General features: G+C 44.8%; 1 protein-coding gene across 1 annotated transcript; it reads left to right on the forward strand.

The window, feature by feature from the left end:
* Positions 1 to 946: 946 nt before the first annotated feature.
* On the forward strand, positions 947 to 16,296 carry reep2 (receptor accessory protein 2). The gene is made up of 8 exons (XM_083686032.1): positions 947 to 1,054; positions 4,453 to 4,525; positions 6,618 to 6,694; positions 6,909 to 7,029; positions 7,202 to 7,315; positions 7,591 to 7,771; positions 11,107 to 11,270; positions 12,845 to 16,296. The coding sequence occupies exons 1-8, from the start codon at positions 1,023 to 1,025 to the stop codon at positions 12,920 to 12,922; spliced, it is 840 nt and encodes a 279-aa protein (XP_083542158.1). The 5' UTR covers positions 947 to 1,022; the 3' UTR covers positions 12,923 to 16,296.
* Positions 16,297 to 16,791: the final 495 nt, after the last annotated feature.

A 16,791-nucleotide genomic window follows, 5' to 3' on the forward strand; every position in this document is an offset into this window, starting at 1 on the left:
TTAGTCTGTTTGATTTTTCAAAATAAAGTTTACAAAAAATACTACTGTTGATTGTGTTGTTCCTTTCAAGTAAGCCTACCAACAATGAGTTACCATTAACTGTATCATTTGTTCAGTTGTTGAGTCTGATGTCTGTAGCCTTTGATGCTTTGTATCCCCACTTAAGAAAAGATCAACAGGAAATATTCACTAGCATGTAAGCAAACATGTCATTTACTTAACATGTGTAAATGATATAACATCATGTATGTATGTATGTGTGTGTATGTATTTATGTATCAATGTGCAACTATGTTGACTCAATACTCGTCTTCTGCCTGCCGTTACAGAATCACCACATTCTGAATTAGAAAGTGGATCACAGAAATAGGGCAGTCTAACTGAGCCACCCATGCACTAATATCCTTACTACGGAAGTTACTGGGGAAATGGCAAACCAGGCGTGATGATGAGTCATGCTGTGGTTCATGACCATAGCAACATGTTCAATCACATTTGCTGTGGCTTAACTGTTATCTTAAGAGGAAATTTGTCACACCATGTAGTGTTGGTTTTGTAATTATGTAATACACATGTACAGATGTAACCACAGTAGTTGGCCATGTTGTTGTGGAAAGTAATGGCTGTGAACGTATGGGTTTAGTGCATCTAACACAGATCTGACACCTCACACACTGACCTTTGGTCTCCTGTGTTAATTAATGTGAAAGCCCAGAGGTCTTCTTTGGGCTAGACACAGTGTTAGGTCTTCTCTGAGGGGCTAGACACCGTGTTAGGTCTTCTCTGCGGGCTAGACACCGTGTTCGGCCCCTTTAAGAGGAAAAAGAGGAGTTTCAGCCATTCAATGATAATGCAGTAGAGACCTCTGCACAGCCAGTCAGCCACCCTTACCTGTCTCCAGCTCCAGCAGGCGACCCCATTCGCATCACAACAACACTGTCGTGGAGGAATGGGGGTTAGCTAGCCAGTTTAGCTAGATTTCCGAGAACAGGGAAAAAGCTCACTACAATCAAGAATTTAAGATGGTGTCGTGGATTATCTCAAGGATAGTAGTGTGAGTATGAGCTGTGTTTGTTGTTATCGTCGGCCCTGGCCGGTCTCTCTTATGTCTGACAGCTACAGATGCACACTGCCATCCCCTTGTCCGTCAGTTCTCTGCCAGGCGGCCACGATATGTTGGTGATAATCTGCGAGCATTGAAATGTGCTATGTTTACGAATGCGTTTTGACAACTGGCGTTTTTGTACAGCTGCTAGTTGGGAAAACATATTCCAATTCAAGGTGTTAGCAATCTGGCGGGGAACTAGCAAATGGCTAGCTACCATCTCATGAGTCAGTGAATGGAGGTCGGACGGAATTAGCTGTATTGCCATCCCATAGCTAATTAATTTGCTATTCGAGCGATCTTAACACCATTTGTGATGGTTGATTATGACTGTGTTGCTGCTAAACAGGATGATCGTCGAGATGAATTCTGATGCGTTTTTAGAGTCCTGATATTTGATCATCAACACAACATATGCCATATGATATGGTAGGCTGTTAGCACGAAGAGCAAGGCAGCGATAGGGTACAGCCAGTCAGACAAATCAACGATGTTTCCTTCTCTCTCATTCACCGAGAGCACATCAACAGATGTTACTGGGGTTTTGGTATTTACAATATTTTAAATGTCTCATGCTCTGCAGCTGTCAAAGTGACAGAGAGAGTGCTGTTTCTGAGGAGAGATGAGGCCCAAGACCGAGATTCAGACAGATGCCTTCTGATGGTGATCTGTCTGTCCCAGTAGTAAGCCGTCCAGGGCTAAACCACCCGTACACCTGTTCTCTGGCCATGTCCACATCTGGCTTAACCACCTGTACTCTGGCCATGTCCACATCTGGCTTAACCACCTGTACTCTGGCCATGTCCACATCTGTCTAAACCACCTGTACTCTGGCCATGTCCGCATGTGGCTTAACCACCTGTACTCTGGCCATGTCCACATCTGTCTAAACCACCTGTACTCTGGCCATGTCAACATCTGTCTCTGATGGAGGAGTCTCCATCCTCTTGTAGCCTAGCTGTGTGTTAGCAGCCCACTGCGTTTGGGTTTGAGTATTCAGGTGACAGCAACACACCACAGTGGCTATGTTTACCTGGTGTGATCAATAACTTGTCACCATCATGGGAAGCCTACTAGTTGTCTAAACCTTTGATTTTAAAGAGCGTGCTGTTTTAGGAAACACACAGGTGCAGGATGCGTTTGTCATTGATGTCATTTTCTGACCTGGATTACATAAACGGATAACATCTGAGGCTACTGTCAGTGGCTCTCAAAAAGCCTCTCAGGTAATTGCTATGCCAAGACCAAATAAACAGTGATTCAATCTGTAAACAACATATTGTCCAAACCTTAGGCTATGTCATCCTTATGTGCCAGTGGAATGTAGGCCTATGAACTTAGACCACACATTTTTCTTACACTTGAATATTTAAACTGGCATTGGGTAAAATCCAACTAGATTGACAGCATGCAATGTAGCCTACACATAGGTTAATTTTATTGTCCTACATGTCCACTTAATTTCAGTGTTGAATTACAGTCGATAATCATGGATGAGAGGGGAATCTGAGCCTAGCCAGTTCCTGGTATCCATGTGTTGAGTGTTTCCGTGGGGAGCTGAGAGCAGTAGGGGAGGAGTAGAGATGTGACTGGGACACAAAGGGACAGAGGGCGTCTGCTGTGGGAGATTCAGCCCTGAGCTCTGCCACGCGGCTGCTCTTGGTGCTTACTGTACAGAGCACAGCAGCACTGCATGCATGCATGCATGACCGAGCAAGGGACAAAGACTGAGGAAGACCCGGTCTCTCTCACACACACACACACACACACACACACACACACACACACACACACACAGACACACACACAGATGGAGTTAGGGAAACCTATAGGTATAATTTTGCAGACATAGTTTAATTGTGTAGGCAGACAGTGTAGGCTTTGTCTCTGTGGAAAGGATGGTAGGCTACACACATACAGACATAGAGATGTAGAAACACACACACACACACACACACACTGGCAGCTTCCCCTGATAGTGGGCAGGCGTGGTCCCACCAGCTCTCCCCTCACTCAGCATTCAGTTTCCTGTCACATCAGCACAAATCCCCACACAGGCAGCGGCAGAGAGCACTGTGTGTATCTGTGTGTGTGTGTGTGTGTGTGTGTGTGTGTGTGTGTGTGTGTGTGTGTGTGTGTGTGTGTACGCATCAGCAACATGCGGGTTCACATATGGTGATCCACCTTTGGTCCTTTGTGTGTGTTTTATCTACAGTACAGCAGAAATGCTTTCCAGCAGTATTATTGCTCTGTATTCTGAACTAGCTCGGGCCTCGTCAGTTCTAATACACCATTGCTCTTTTTTCTATGCGGATGACACAATAACTTTCCGATAACAGTCCCCAAGGCTGCTAGTCTGGCCTGTTTGTAAGAGGGCTGATTTTGAGAGCTGCCCAGTATGTCCTACTTTCCTGTTTATTGTAGCAGAACATGCGTTTAGATGAGTCAGTTAACCCACATTTCAGTGGATAAATATTTAACTAGAGGGACATATTTGTTTAGTGTTAGTATATACACTCACTGAGCACTTTATTAGGAACACTATACTAATACTGGGTAGGTATTCCACAGGTCCCTTTGCTCTCAAAACACAATTCTTCGTGGCATTGATTCCACAAGATGTTGGAAACATTCCTTTGAGATTCTGGTCCATGATGACATGATTGCATCACGCAATTCCTGCAGATTTTTTAGGTGCACGTTCAAGCTGTGAATCTCCCATTCTACCACATCCCAAAGGTGTTCTATTGGATTCAGATCCGGTGACTGGGAAGGCCACTGAAAAGCACAGAACTCATTGTCATGTTCATGAAACCAGTTTGAGATGACTTTTGCTTTGCGACATGGTGCATTATCATGCTGGAAGTAGCCATTGGAAAATAGGTAAATTGTGGCCATGAAGGGAAGCACATGGTCAACAACAATACTCAAATAGGCTGTGGCATTCAAGCGATGATTGATTGGTATTAACAGGCCCAACGTGTGCCTAGAAAACATTGCCCACGCCATTACACCACCTCCACCATGAGAAGGTGTACAGGTGTTCCTAATAAAGTGTTCGGTGAGTGTAGGTGTTAGCATAATGCAAGAGGGTTTCTTGCTCAAACAACGAGAGAAGAGGTGCTACCTTAAATCAGTAATCTATGCATGTGTTTGTAGAAGAGACACGAGACCCTCTCAATCCAAAAATACAGGGTTTTATTTATCTCAGATTAAAAAATGTGACGTGTCAGTCGTACAACCTTCATCAGACCAGTGTTTCCCAGAGGCCATGTTGCCCAAGTGATGCTGCTAGCCTTGACCCCTGACCCCTGACCTTGGCCTCTCTGCCCCTCCCCTCCATACAGCCTAGCCTTTGGGACGCTATACCCGGCATACTCCTCCTACAAGGCCGTCAAGACGAAGAATGTGAAAGAATATGTGAGTAGCGTCTTCAGTAAACTCTCTGTGTGTTTCATAGTGTCTTCAGTGATGATGTTGTTGTTGCAGTTTTATCTCATATACATATTCCATCATTGATCAGGGACAAAGTTAAACTTCGATTCTCTCCCACTGGGAAAGGAACACAAAACACTGCTATTGTATAGATAGATACTCTATTAGTATGATACACACACACACACGGTAGCATAACATGGTACTTAACAGCTGTAGTCTCTAATGTTATTCTAGAATTAATATGACAAAGTATGTTTTTTACAACCGGGTTTCTCAACAATGTGTGAAGAATTGGGATAAAACACTGAAGGATAGAGAAAGGACTGGACGGGTTAAGAATAAAGACATACGTGTATTCCACCGTAAACTTCAGACGGTTATGGTCTTGATAAAGTGGACTCTCAAGTTACAATGAATCCTGAGGAGTTTAAGCTTGGTCCATTCCCTTAAGCTGATGACTCGACTCACGATGCATGTGAACATTAGACATTAATGGTAAACTGTGATAACCTGGTCACGATTATGGCATGCTGTTTTAACAACATTTACCTAGCGCACAAAATCACATTGATGCACATCGGAAGAATGAGAATAATGAGTATCAACAAATTAACCAATTTAATAGTTTCAAAGAAACATATAAAATAAACAAACTGTAGTCAACAAATGGAAGCTTAACCATACGTCGAACGCTATGTGTGTCAAGGACAACACAGGAGAACGGTGCCCATCACAGGCCTAACCCAAAACTCAAAGAAAATCGTGCTGTCCTTGTCCTTAAATACCATCCCAACAATAGGACATCAGAGACATGGGTGGGAGGGGCCTGTTGGTCTATACTATATACATTACAATGACAAAGGAATTGACAACAGGAGGGCTTGCTTCATTACTCCCTGTTTGTGTATAAAGCCCTACTGCATAAACTCCCATCTTACCTAACCTCATTATTGAAATCCAAGAACATCAATTACCGAACTCGTTCTCAGAGTTGGTTAACTCTTGAGGTTCCTCGGGTCTCCACCGAATTGGGTAAATCTGCTTTTAGTTGTGGTGCACCTCACTGCTGGAACAATCTGCAGAGAAAAATATGTTTTTCTTGATTGTGTTTGATTATGTTGTAATTTTTCTATGTGTATTATTTATTGTTGCAAACTGTGTGTATGCAGGGCTCCCTTGTAAAAGAGACCTTGATCTCAATGGGACTCAAAATAAAGGTTAAATTAATAAATAAAATAAATAAATCCTCATTCAACTGTAAAGAGGTATTCCGGGCTTAGACAGGGGGGCATTGATCACCATTCACAACGGAAGATCAGAGGATCACTGTCTTTGTATCAGCCACATTTAAATACATTTAAATCACATGGCTGGCGCCACCAAATCCATCTACAGGAGCAGCAAGTTTTCATTGTCTCATTGTGGATGAGAGAGCACTTTAACAGTGTCCCTTTAAAGGGAGTCCTCCCTGCTTACCTCATCCCTGCCACTGAGCAGAGGGATGGACGGGAAAGAGGAGGAGTGGGAGTCAGTCAGAGTTCTGGCTCTCTTGCCAAGCTTTTCTCTGGAGAAATGTCTCCTCCCCGCCGGTTGCTATGGAAACCCCCTTCGAGAGAGAGAGAGAGAGAGAGAGAGAGAGAGAGGACGCCATTTTTAGCCTTGTCGATGATGCTCTTTTCTCTCCCTATCTCCTTTTTTTTTGGTTTGTCCGATGAGTGAAATGACTCAACAGTAGAGATGTCTATTTCTGTAGCGCCCTGCGCTGGGCCTGTGTATGCCTGTGGCAGATGACAGTGTGACGTTTGATGTGACCGTAGACAGTTATTTCCGTAACGGTTGGTCGTTATCTCTCCACACACACCCTGCTTCTCCTGTGTCTGATGGAGATCAGTCATGCATACTGATCTAGTGTAGAGTGGCTGGAACAGGTGTGTGTGTGTGTGTGTGTGAGAGCATGCATGTGTGGCTGTGTGAGAGCATGCATGTGTGGCTGTACATGTCTCTTGGCACGTGCATAATTGTAAGGCAGGCTTTCATGTGCTTTATATCTGATCCTGTGTGTGTGTGTGTCTAGGTGAAGTGGATGATGTACTGGATAGTGTTTGCGTTGTTCACGACAGCCGAGACGATCACAGACCTGCTTCTGTCCTGGTGAGTCACTCCTGACTCGACCCTCCCACCCGTCATCCATGTTTGTACTTGTTATTTCCCTTCTACCTTTTTAGCCTCTTTTTAAAAAATTACACATTCAAACTTTTGCACCGTACGGATCTTCATGACGGTATGATTTCTCAATCTTCTCTCCCCTGTTTGTTTGTTTGGTTGGTTGGTTGGTTGGTTGGTTGGTTGGGGGGGGTCCTTGCAGGTTCCCGTTTTACTTTGAGCTGAAGATCGCCTTTGTCATCTGGCTCCTGTCCCCCTACACCAAGGGCTCCAGCGTGCTCTACCGCAAGTTCGTCCACCCCACCCTGTCCAACAAGGAGAAGGTCAGAGGTCAAGCTGAGGCCTTTCCTCTCTGTCAGCCTGTCAACAGTCAACTGCTCCTTTTACTTTTCCTTTTCCTTTTTATCTGCTTACTCATCTCTCTCTCTCTCTCTCTCCCTCCCTCCCTCTCTCTCCCTCCCTCCCTCCCTCTCTCTCTCTCTCTCTGTCCCATAGGAGATAGATGAGTATATAACTCAGGCCAAAGACCGTAGTTATGACACTATGATGAGGTTTGGGAAGAGGGGTCTGAACCTGGCTGCTAATGCTGCTGTCACTGCAGCCACCAAGGTGAGCACAGCCAGGTACCTGGGAGAGTGGGGTCCAGCAGTGCTTGAGGTGCGTGCGTGCATGTGTGCGTACGTGCGTGCGCTGGCTCGCTCTACCCTCTTGTCGTGATTGAGGTGTTTCTGTGTGTGTGTGTGTGTTTTGAGGTGTGTGTGCGCGCAGGGAATAGGGTATGTGTGTGAGTTCTACAGTATTTGGGCTCTGTGTACTGTGCAGGGGATAGGGTGTGTGCGTGTGTGTGCGCGCGCTACAGTGTTTGAGGTGTATGTGCTGTGCAGGGGCAGGGCGTGCTATCGGACAAGTTACGGAGTTTCAGCATGCAGGACCTGACTATGATCAACGCTGAGGACGAGCTGGGCATGCGCTCCTCGGACCCCCGCATGAAGAGAGACCCCCTGGATGACATGACCACAGGAGCCAGCACCCTGCCACGGGCCAAGACCTCTATTACACGCCAGAGTAAGTCCACACACACCCACACACACACACACCCAAGAGCAACGCAATGCTATACAAACACATGGCAGAGTATGTCAACAACCAGGCACACACACACACACCCAAGAGCAACACAAAGCAATACAAACACACGACAGAGGATGTTAACATGCATACACACACACACACACACACACACACACACACACAGAACAAACAAACACGCACACCCAAGAGCAACACAATGCAATACAAACACACATTATGACCCCGATCACACAGAGTATGGGATGTTTCCAGTCACACTTACGTGCAGTAGCAGGAGAATATGGGCGTGTCGACTGTCTGATGGCTCTCATCAGGAGAGGGAGCAGTGGTGGGGAGGGGTCCTGTGATTTATATCACTGCACACCAGGAAGGAAACTTCCTCCGGAGACCGGAGTAAGAGACGGGGAGAGGGAGCATAAGATAAGATAACTTTACATTTACATTTATGGCATTTAGCAGACGCCTTTATCCAAAGCGAGTTACAACAATACATTTGTTTAAGTAAGCGAATCATCTGTCCAACAGTCATCATAAGACAAAGTAATCAATGCTCACACCAGGGCCCATTGGCAGTCGTAATGCCAGGAGAGTAATGCCTTTTTTGGTAGGAGCCAGGTAGGATGGCCGGCCAGGTAGGATGCAAACCAGGAGAGTGCAGAGCCAGAGATGCCCAATTCTGAGAGGGTGGAGAGAAGGATTGGGTGGTTTACTGTGTCAAATGCAGCAGACAGGTCCAGAAGAATGATAACAGAGGAGAGGGAGGAAGCTTGAGCGGAGTGGAGAGCCTCCGTGACGAGGAGAGCAGTTTCAGTATGCCCAGGTTTAAAACCGGATTGGTGAGGGTCAAGGAAGTTGTTTTGAAGGAGGTAGTTCAAGGGTTTTAGATAAGAAGGAGGGGTCTGTAGTTATGGACAGCAGACGGGTCAAGAGTTGGTTTCTTGAGAAGAGGCTTGACTCTGGCTGTCTTGAAGGCAGTTGGGACAGATCCTGTAGATAGAGAGGAATTGATTAAGTTGGTAAGGAACGGAAGGAGGTCTTTGGAGATGGATTGGAGAAAGGGGGAGGGGATAGGATCGAGGGGGCAGGTGGTTGCCCGCTTGGATGTGACCAGCTTTAGAACATCATCAGGGGAGAGGGGGGAGAAATCTGACAAACCAGAGACTGGGTGTTGCACAGTGGGTTTGGGAGGAGAGGTAGCATTGTTGGTGAGAGGTAGAGGGAAAGAGCTGCTAATGTCATCAACCTTCTTTTCAAAATAGGTGACAAAGTCATTGGCAGACAGAGAGGAGGGGGGAGGAGGAGGAGGATTGAGGAGTGAGGAGTGAGGAAAATGTGGAGAACAGTTTCCTTGGGTCAGAGACAGAGGATTGAATTTTGGAATGGTAGTATAAGGCGGAGGAGGAGAGAGAGATAAGGGTTTCAGACAGCCAGGGAGCGCGTGGAGTGGATGGTGCCGGCCTTGAGATCTGTGGACAGAGAGAGTCGAAGGATGAGGAAAGAGAGGACAGGAGGGTGGAGGAAGCTGCATCAGTGGATAGAAGAGAGAAGGATTCAACAGAGGGTAGGGCGGATAAGACAGAGGAAGAAAGAACGGTGAGTGAGAGGGTGCGCAGGCCGCCACAACAGGACACAGTGTGGGTAGAGACTGGTTGGGAGGGTGAGCATTTGAGAGGGAGGGAGAAGGATACGAATAGATGGTCAGAAACCGGAAGAGGGGGTAACAGTGAGGTTTGAGGTATGGGAGGATCTTGTGAAGACAAGATCAAGCTGATTGCCCGCCTTATGAGTGGGAGGAGAGTGGGACAGGGTAAGGCCGAAGGAGGAGAGTGCTCCAGACGAGTGAAGCTTCTCCGACTGGATGTTGAAGTCACCGTAGTGTGAGCAGTGTGCCGTCCTCAGGGAAGGAGCTGAGAAGGACATCCATCTCATCTAAAAAGTGGCCAAGCTGACCTGGAGGACACAGGGGAGGTGATAGAAACAGCATGGAATTCAAAGGAGGATATGGACAGGTGTGACAAGGGAAGGACTTTATTGTCCTTTAATGGTTGATACAATTGACATTTGTCTTTAGTACACTGGCACATTTTAGTACACCCACCCAAGAATGGGTTAAAGCAGACATGGTTACATAACATACATCTACGTCACAATATCTAAAAGCAGGTTATTTCAACAGTCGCTTGTTGAGGATGGTTACAGAAGAGGGGATGAATATGTTTAAGGGCTGGTTGTGCCCTGATGGTAACATGTGGAATGAGGGAGGGATGGATGGATGGAGAGGATGAGTTCAGTCTCTGAACACCTGGACTGCCTTCTTCGTGAAACTGTGTTAACAGGCCTCCCAGGTGTGACTGATTGTTGCCAACAACCTTGCTGGCTTGACTGACGACCTGTGCCAATCTGCCTTTGCACCTGACCAGTACCATGAGACCATGCTAAAGGGGAAGTTTACGCAAAATCCATTTTCATGTGTATTTCTGGTCAATCCGTAATGCATACCGTCTCGAACTAGCAACATTTCTGGTGCAGCTGCATCATAGCTATCGAATCGAGGTCTGTGTTTATTTCCTTAAAAACGTCTCATACCGCGTTAAAATACATCAGGCAAGAGATTATGCACTCTGACCCAGCTCTACTCTGACCCTGCTCTGCTCTGACCCTGCTCTACTACACCAGTGATACCCAGAGAGCAGCAGGCGCTAGCTCTAGCGCTGTTCAACAGAAGAACCTCGCGTGGGAGGGAGAGGGGAATCTTGGGAGTTGCAATTTGGACTGATCAGGGCATTCAGAGCCTTATAGATATCTTGCCTTAAAGATCGATTTAAAATGTGATTTTTTTGTAAATGTTTCGACTATTGAATAATATAATAACAACAAATCCACTGGATTACAGGGTCAAATTCCGTTTTAAAAGTGAGAACACTCTGTCAGTCATCTGTCAACCCTGGTCCAAGAAGGAGGTGTCTGCCTGCCTGCCTGCCTGTCTGTGTCTGTCTGTCTGCTTGCCTGTCTGTCTGTCTGTCTGGGACTGGCAGTCAGTGAATATAGAGTGAGGGGGAAGGAGAGAGAGCTAAGGAAAGAGGAAGAGTCGGATAATAAGGATGGAGGGAGACAGAATAGACGACAGGGAGTGAAAGACCACAATTAAATGAAGGCCTAGAAAGAAACAAAGTCTTTGTGAGACAGGAAGGGATGAACAGGACAGGAATGAAAGAGGGGGAAACGCTGAGTCATGTTTGGTTGAGGAGCAGGGGATAGGTACCACTCCCCTAATGACCGCCCACATCCCTCTCTGTCCAATCCCACAGCTCGCTCCTCATCTGCAGCTCCTCAGTTTGACGAATTGTCGCAGCACAGCTCAGACCAATCAGACACCAGGACGGAGCATTCTGATGAGGACGTCGTAGAGAAGGCTCCCAAGCGCACAGCCAGCGTCAAGGCAACCAAGAAACCGGCCGCTGCCAAGACAGAGGTAGGGGATTAGGCGCACACGGTCTGAATACTTTCCGAAGGCACTGTATGTACGTACGTAGACACACACAAACACACACACACACACACACACACACACACAGTAGGGCTGGGTTTATGCATTATTACTGACTGCCCTGCCTCTTCTGCACTAAGAGGTGGTGAGTCAGAGGAAGATGGTATGAAGTGCACAAGCAGTGTGTGTGTGTGTGCGTGTGTGTTTGTGTGTGTCTACGTACGTACATACAGTGCCTTCGGAAAGTATTCAGACCCCTTCACTTTTTCCACATTTTGTTGTGTTATAGACTCAATTTAAAATGGATTAAATTAAAAGAATTTGCCATCAATCCACACACAATACCCTAGAATGACAAAGCGAAAACAGTTTTTTTTATTTTTTTTATTTCGTGTACATAAGTATTCAGACCCTTTGCTATGACACTCTTAAAATTAGGGTTAGTATTCAACTCAATAAGTTGAATAGTTCATGTAATTTTGGAATTAATATATTTGTTTTTATAAGGTCTCTGATTTGCATGAATCAATTACACACTAGAGGATGCCCCTACCAACTCAGCAAACTTTATAATTTTCTCTTGATCCTGACAAACTCCTCAGTCCCTGCCAGAGACAAACATACCGATAACTTGATGCAGCTACCACTATTCTACACACGAGAGATGGTTCAGAAACTGCATTGCATGTGCTGGATTTGCTCCAAACTTTATGATTTGTAGTAAAACCAAATAAACACATTTCCAGCCACTTTCTTTGCTGTATCACTTGAATTCATTGTTGCAAACACAATTATGGATATGAAAGAGATTATTTTCCATGAAGGGATTCTTTTTGGCCACTTGGTTATTGACCAATTTTGTAGAGTGACTGAGATGATGTTGTTCCATCGTTTGTGCTTTTTCTTCTCCACCATTCCACCATTCAAGTATCCCCAGGCCTCAGGGTCGCATTCCTGAGCAGTTTTGTTCCTCTCCATTTGCTCAGTTTCTAATGACAACCTGATCCACACACAGCGTGTAATTGATTCCTATGCAAATCAGAGACCCTATAAAAACAAAGATATTAATTCCAAAATTACATTAACTATTATCCGTGCATTAAAATGGACTCAATTCAACTTATTGAGTGATTTGTTGGTGACATTTTTGCATTTTAGCTAATTTTAAGAGTGTCATAGCAAAGGGTCTGAATACTGATGTACATGAGGTATTTCTGTATTTCAATTTTAATAAATTTACTGAAATTTCAAAAAAAACTGTTTTCGCTTTGTCATTTTGGGGTATTGTGTGTTGATTGGCACTATACGTACATTTGCATGAACTCATTCAGGAATGCTGCATGTAGGTTTGTGAAGCGACCCTTGTTCCAGTTATAGCACAATAAGCCCCTGTTTTAAGATCCTTTCTGGATTCCCTTCTCTTTCATTTTCTCTCTCTTATCTCTGTTTCCTCTCTCATTTTCTCTTCTCTTCTGATTATTTCATGAGACATGTTTTTTCTCCTTGTCTCTATTCAATTCTGTTGTCTTACATTTAGCCTCTCTTCCCTCTTCCCTCAGACTCAAACCAAGACAGTGAAGAAACCGCCAAAGAAGAAGACTACTGCTACAGCCAGCACTATCGCAGAGTCACCATGATGAGACCAGCCCTCCTCTACCTCCCCTCCTCCCCCTACAGCCACACGGACCCTCCGTCTGTCTCCGGTCTACATAAACACTCCCACAAACACACACACACACACACACAAATATTCTCTCACGCTGTCACACAGTCCAAGACACACGCACGCACACACGCACCCAAGGACATCTGGAGAGTCAAGTGTAAAATGCAGGTTTAGCTCTACTCTATATGGCCGTCTTCAGGTCATCAACACTGTTCTGTTATCAAGCCAGTTTGCTCACATTTTAGGTTGTGTGGTCATCTCCAGTGTACGTGTTCTATTTGAGAGACATTGGCAGTAATAGTCTGCTGTTAGTCTTCTTGACTGAACATAGGTTGCTTCCTCCCTCCTGTAGCCTTCCCAGACCTCTGTGACGAGCTCTTTCCAGTCCCCATAGTAGACCAGTAGACTCAGCTCCAGGAACACTGTTGCTAGGCTAATGCTAATAATCTCTCTCCATGTGCTTCCATTCCATTCAGAGCATGGTGTCTAGATAGGAGATAGGAGCTTTGAACCTCAGTGTAAGGGGAATTTAGTGTAGGGGGAATTTAGCACAGATGCTATTGGACAAGGGGTGCATGGAGGCAAGGCTCGAGCATGGGAGAGAGGGCTGAGTGCAAGGTGATTTAGTTTTGTTGACTGGGGTTAGCCCCCTGTTCCCAGTGTCCTTTCCATAGATGGTCTAACCCTAGGGCTCAGTAGTCCTCAGGACTGCTCTCTGTCCTGTGTAGGACAGCTGGACATAGAGGCAGAGATATCTAGAGAGCAGAGGACCTTCTCCCAGCACTTCTCCCAGCACAACCATGTTAAACTGAGAGCTGATGCCATGGTCCCCCCCCCAAATCACCACTGGAGCAGGAGGAGCAGCGTAGACTGAGAAACACGATAGTCACGCGCTGGCATGGAGATGAAGAGATCTGTTTGTTCTCTCACTCTCCACTTTTCTCTCTCTCTCTCTCTCTCTCTCTCTCCCCATCTCCATCTCTCTGCCTCTGGACCTCACCCATTTCAGTTTGGAACAGAACAGTCTTGCACACACAAGACACACACAGCTGGAGGGTTGATTCTGTCTTCTCTTAGGATGTGTGTGTGTGTGTAGCGTGTGCGTGTGTGTTTTTGCAACATTACTTTCTATTTGCATTGTGACCTCATGTTTACTCCCGCTGCACTCTGTTGACCCAACTGCATAGAGCCAGTTAATCGATGAATGGCCGTAGACTTGACCCTAGACTTGACCCTATGACCACTTAGAATCACCCACAAGGTCTTATACTGTAATACATAGGCTACTTATACTGTCGCTGACAACCAAAACGTTTAATTTAACCTTTTAGAATTGTGCTTATGTAACCAAGCCCTTTTGTTTGTGTTCCTCTAAATTGGCTGACATTGGACTTTGTGGTGGCTTAGTGAACATAGGCTAATGTTCATGCTTGACACTACATTGTGTGCCCCAATAGATGAGTGCCTGTCTCAGTGGCACTGTCAGAGCTGTGTTAAGGTTTTAGTTGTCTGTGACTGCACCTCCCGTCTGTTTTAGTCATGGGTTTCATTCATATCTTTATCTGAGTCACAAGAAGAGCTGTGCCAGTATATCTTAACCGCTCCTCCAACTACAGCTGTCTCAGACACTCTGGAAACAGTCTAACCCTGGTTAGATACCATCATATGGACAAGTTAGCACATGACGTCTTCACTTAGCAAGGTAACAGATGTAATCTTCTGTTTTATTCTAGAAGCAGTTTGTTAAAGCTGTGTGTGGGGTTAGTGTTTACATGAAAGACTGGGGTTATGGGTTATGCACCTATTGACTCGACTTGCATAGCATCCTGGTTGGGCAGGCAGTTTTTTTTTTGAAGAGTCTCTTTGACGTGTCACCTCATCAGTGCTATGGTGCCCAGTCGGCTCTGACTGCAACCTACCCCTAGACTCTCCCCCTAGAAACTGCTTGTAGATTTGAGAGGATTGGATGGGTGTAGCTAAGATGTATGCTAATATGCTCCACCTAACCCCCTGGCAGGCTGAAGAAGGTGGAGTTTCCGAGATATTGCTTGCACCTATTTGGTTCTTTCAGATCCACAAAAAAGTATCTAGGAGTAGGGGATTAATGATTGGTTTTGGGAGTAGGGGATTAGGGGACATTTTTCTTATGTGTTGTGTTTTGGGGACGTGCCATTGCTTTGGGCAGTTTTTATTTTGAGTGCTCTTTATTGAGTGTAGATTGAAAGCATGAGACAACTGCACTTCTGTGTTGTTGCCCTCGGCGGCATGACACTCATTTGAACCAGTAGGGGGAGACATACCCCACACAATTGTTAGAGTTACGAACGTGTTTGCAAAGTTACTTACAAATGTACACTGTATGTAAATAGTAATTTTGACTGTATAAATGAGCTTGCTTGCCTTATTCATTCTCTTGAATATATAGGTTTCTTTCTTTTGCTTTTTTAAGTTTGCTTTGTTATTTTTAATCTGCAAATCTTGACAAATCATTTTGGATATCCTATATGCAAGGGAAGTCAACCCTTCATAAGGATTCATGCTGTGAAGTGTTATTGGTATGCTTTTAATCTCTTCTGAATCTCTCTCCTGCTATCTTTCCCCTCTTGTTCTCTCTTTGTCTAAAATAGAGACATTTTAATTGGTCAGGATGGGCCCATTACAGCCCATTTCCTTGTCCTACTGTTGTCCTGTGCGACTGCTCAGTAGTGTTGGGGAATCCCCCACCCTTATGTTATAACACGACATGTTTAGCTGTCGGCCAAACTGAATGACTGTAGCCCCAGCCTGTTTCTGACACTGGCTGGATCTCAAAAGTCTTTCCTTGATTCCTCACATCCTCTCCTTGGTTTCTTCCTAAAATGCAGTGGAGGAAAAGGTCTGATGTGGGGGAAACCCCGGATATTCTCCAATTAGTTTGGAGAGGGAGACGAGGAGAACCGCTATCTGATCTTCCCTCTCTTCTCAGGCTGGTTGCATATTCTACAAATAAGGCTGTTGGCTTGTTTTTTTGTTTTTTTGATTTGCTGAAGTTTGCACTGAAGAAAAGATGGCACACACTTATAATTCATTCTTGCAGTCATGACACCACTTGACATTCTTCTAATGAGTGTTCATTTCCATTTTTTATATTTATTTATTGTTAATTATTTTTGTGTGTTTGGAATCAGTATTATTGTGTACAGGAACTTTCATTGTAAGAGAATATTCAGCATTAATATATTGTTTGTGCCAACTATCAATATTCCACTATAATAAAGGATAAGAAGATAGTTTCTGTGCTGGGATAATGGTATTTAACATGTACTGTACAAATAACAAATGCTACTAATAAAGAAAGCTACTACACTCTTTGTTGTCTTGCCTCTTCTCATGCTCACAGGAACCATCAGACTTTCTAATTTGTATGGTGTGACAGAATTACCTCTGGTAAACAATAGTGATAACTACATTTAAACTAGTACTGAATGTCAGACATGCTATAGTAACTAGTACTAACGACTGCATTTCAACCACACGTCTTTGCTCATTTCAAGGTCATGTAAGTAAGACATTGAAAATTATTGACAGATTCATTGTCTCAGTTAGAAGTAGTTTGCATTGAGCAAGGAGAGGGAGAAAGGAAACACTATTCTGAATTGTCATTGCAATTGGGCATATGGTACCTCTCTTCAAATTGACACCTTTGCCATAGATAAACTACCTTTAATTGTTGAATCTTTGCGTTACATCAGAGGTTGCATTTCAGCAAAATACAGTTTGAGCAGAGACACTGCCTGTCCAAAACCTGCTGATCTGAACAATTTAGATGTTGATGAGAATCCAAAGTCTATTTCCATCTGG

Source organism: Argentina silus (assembly GCF_951799395.1).
Source record: "Argentina silus genome assembly, chromosome: 15".
NCBI classification, from domain to species: Eukaryota; Metazoa; Chordata; class Actinopteri; order Argentiniformes; family Argentinidae; genus Argentina; species Argentina silus.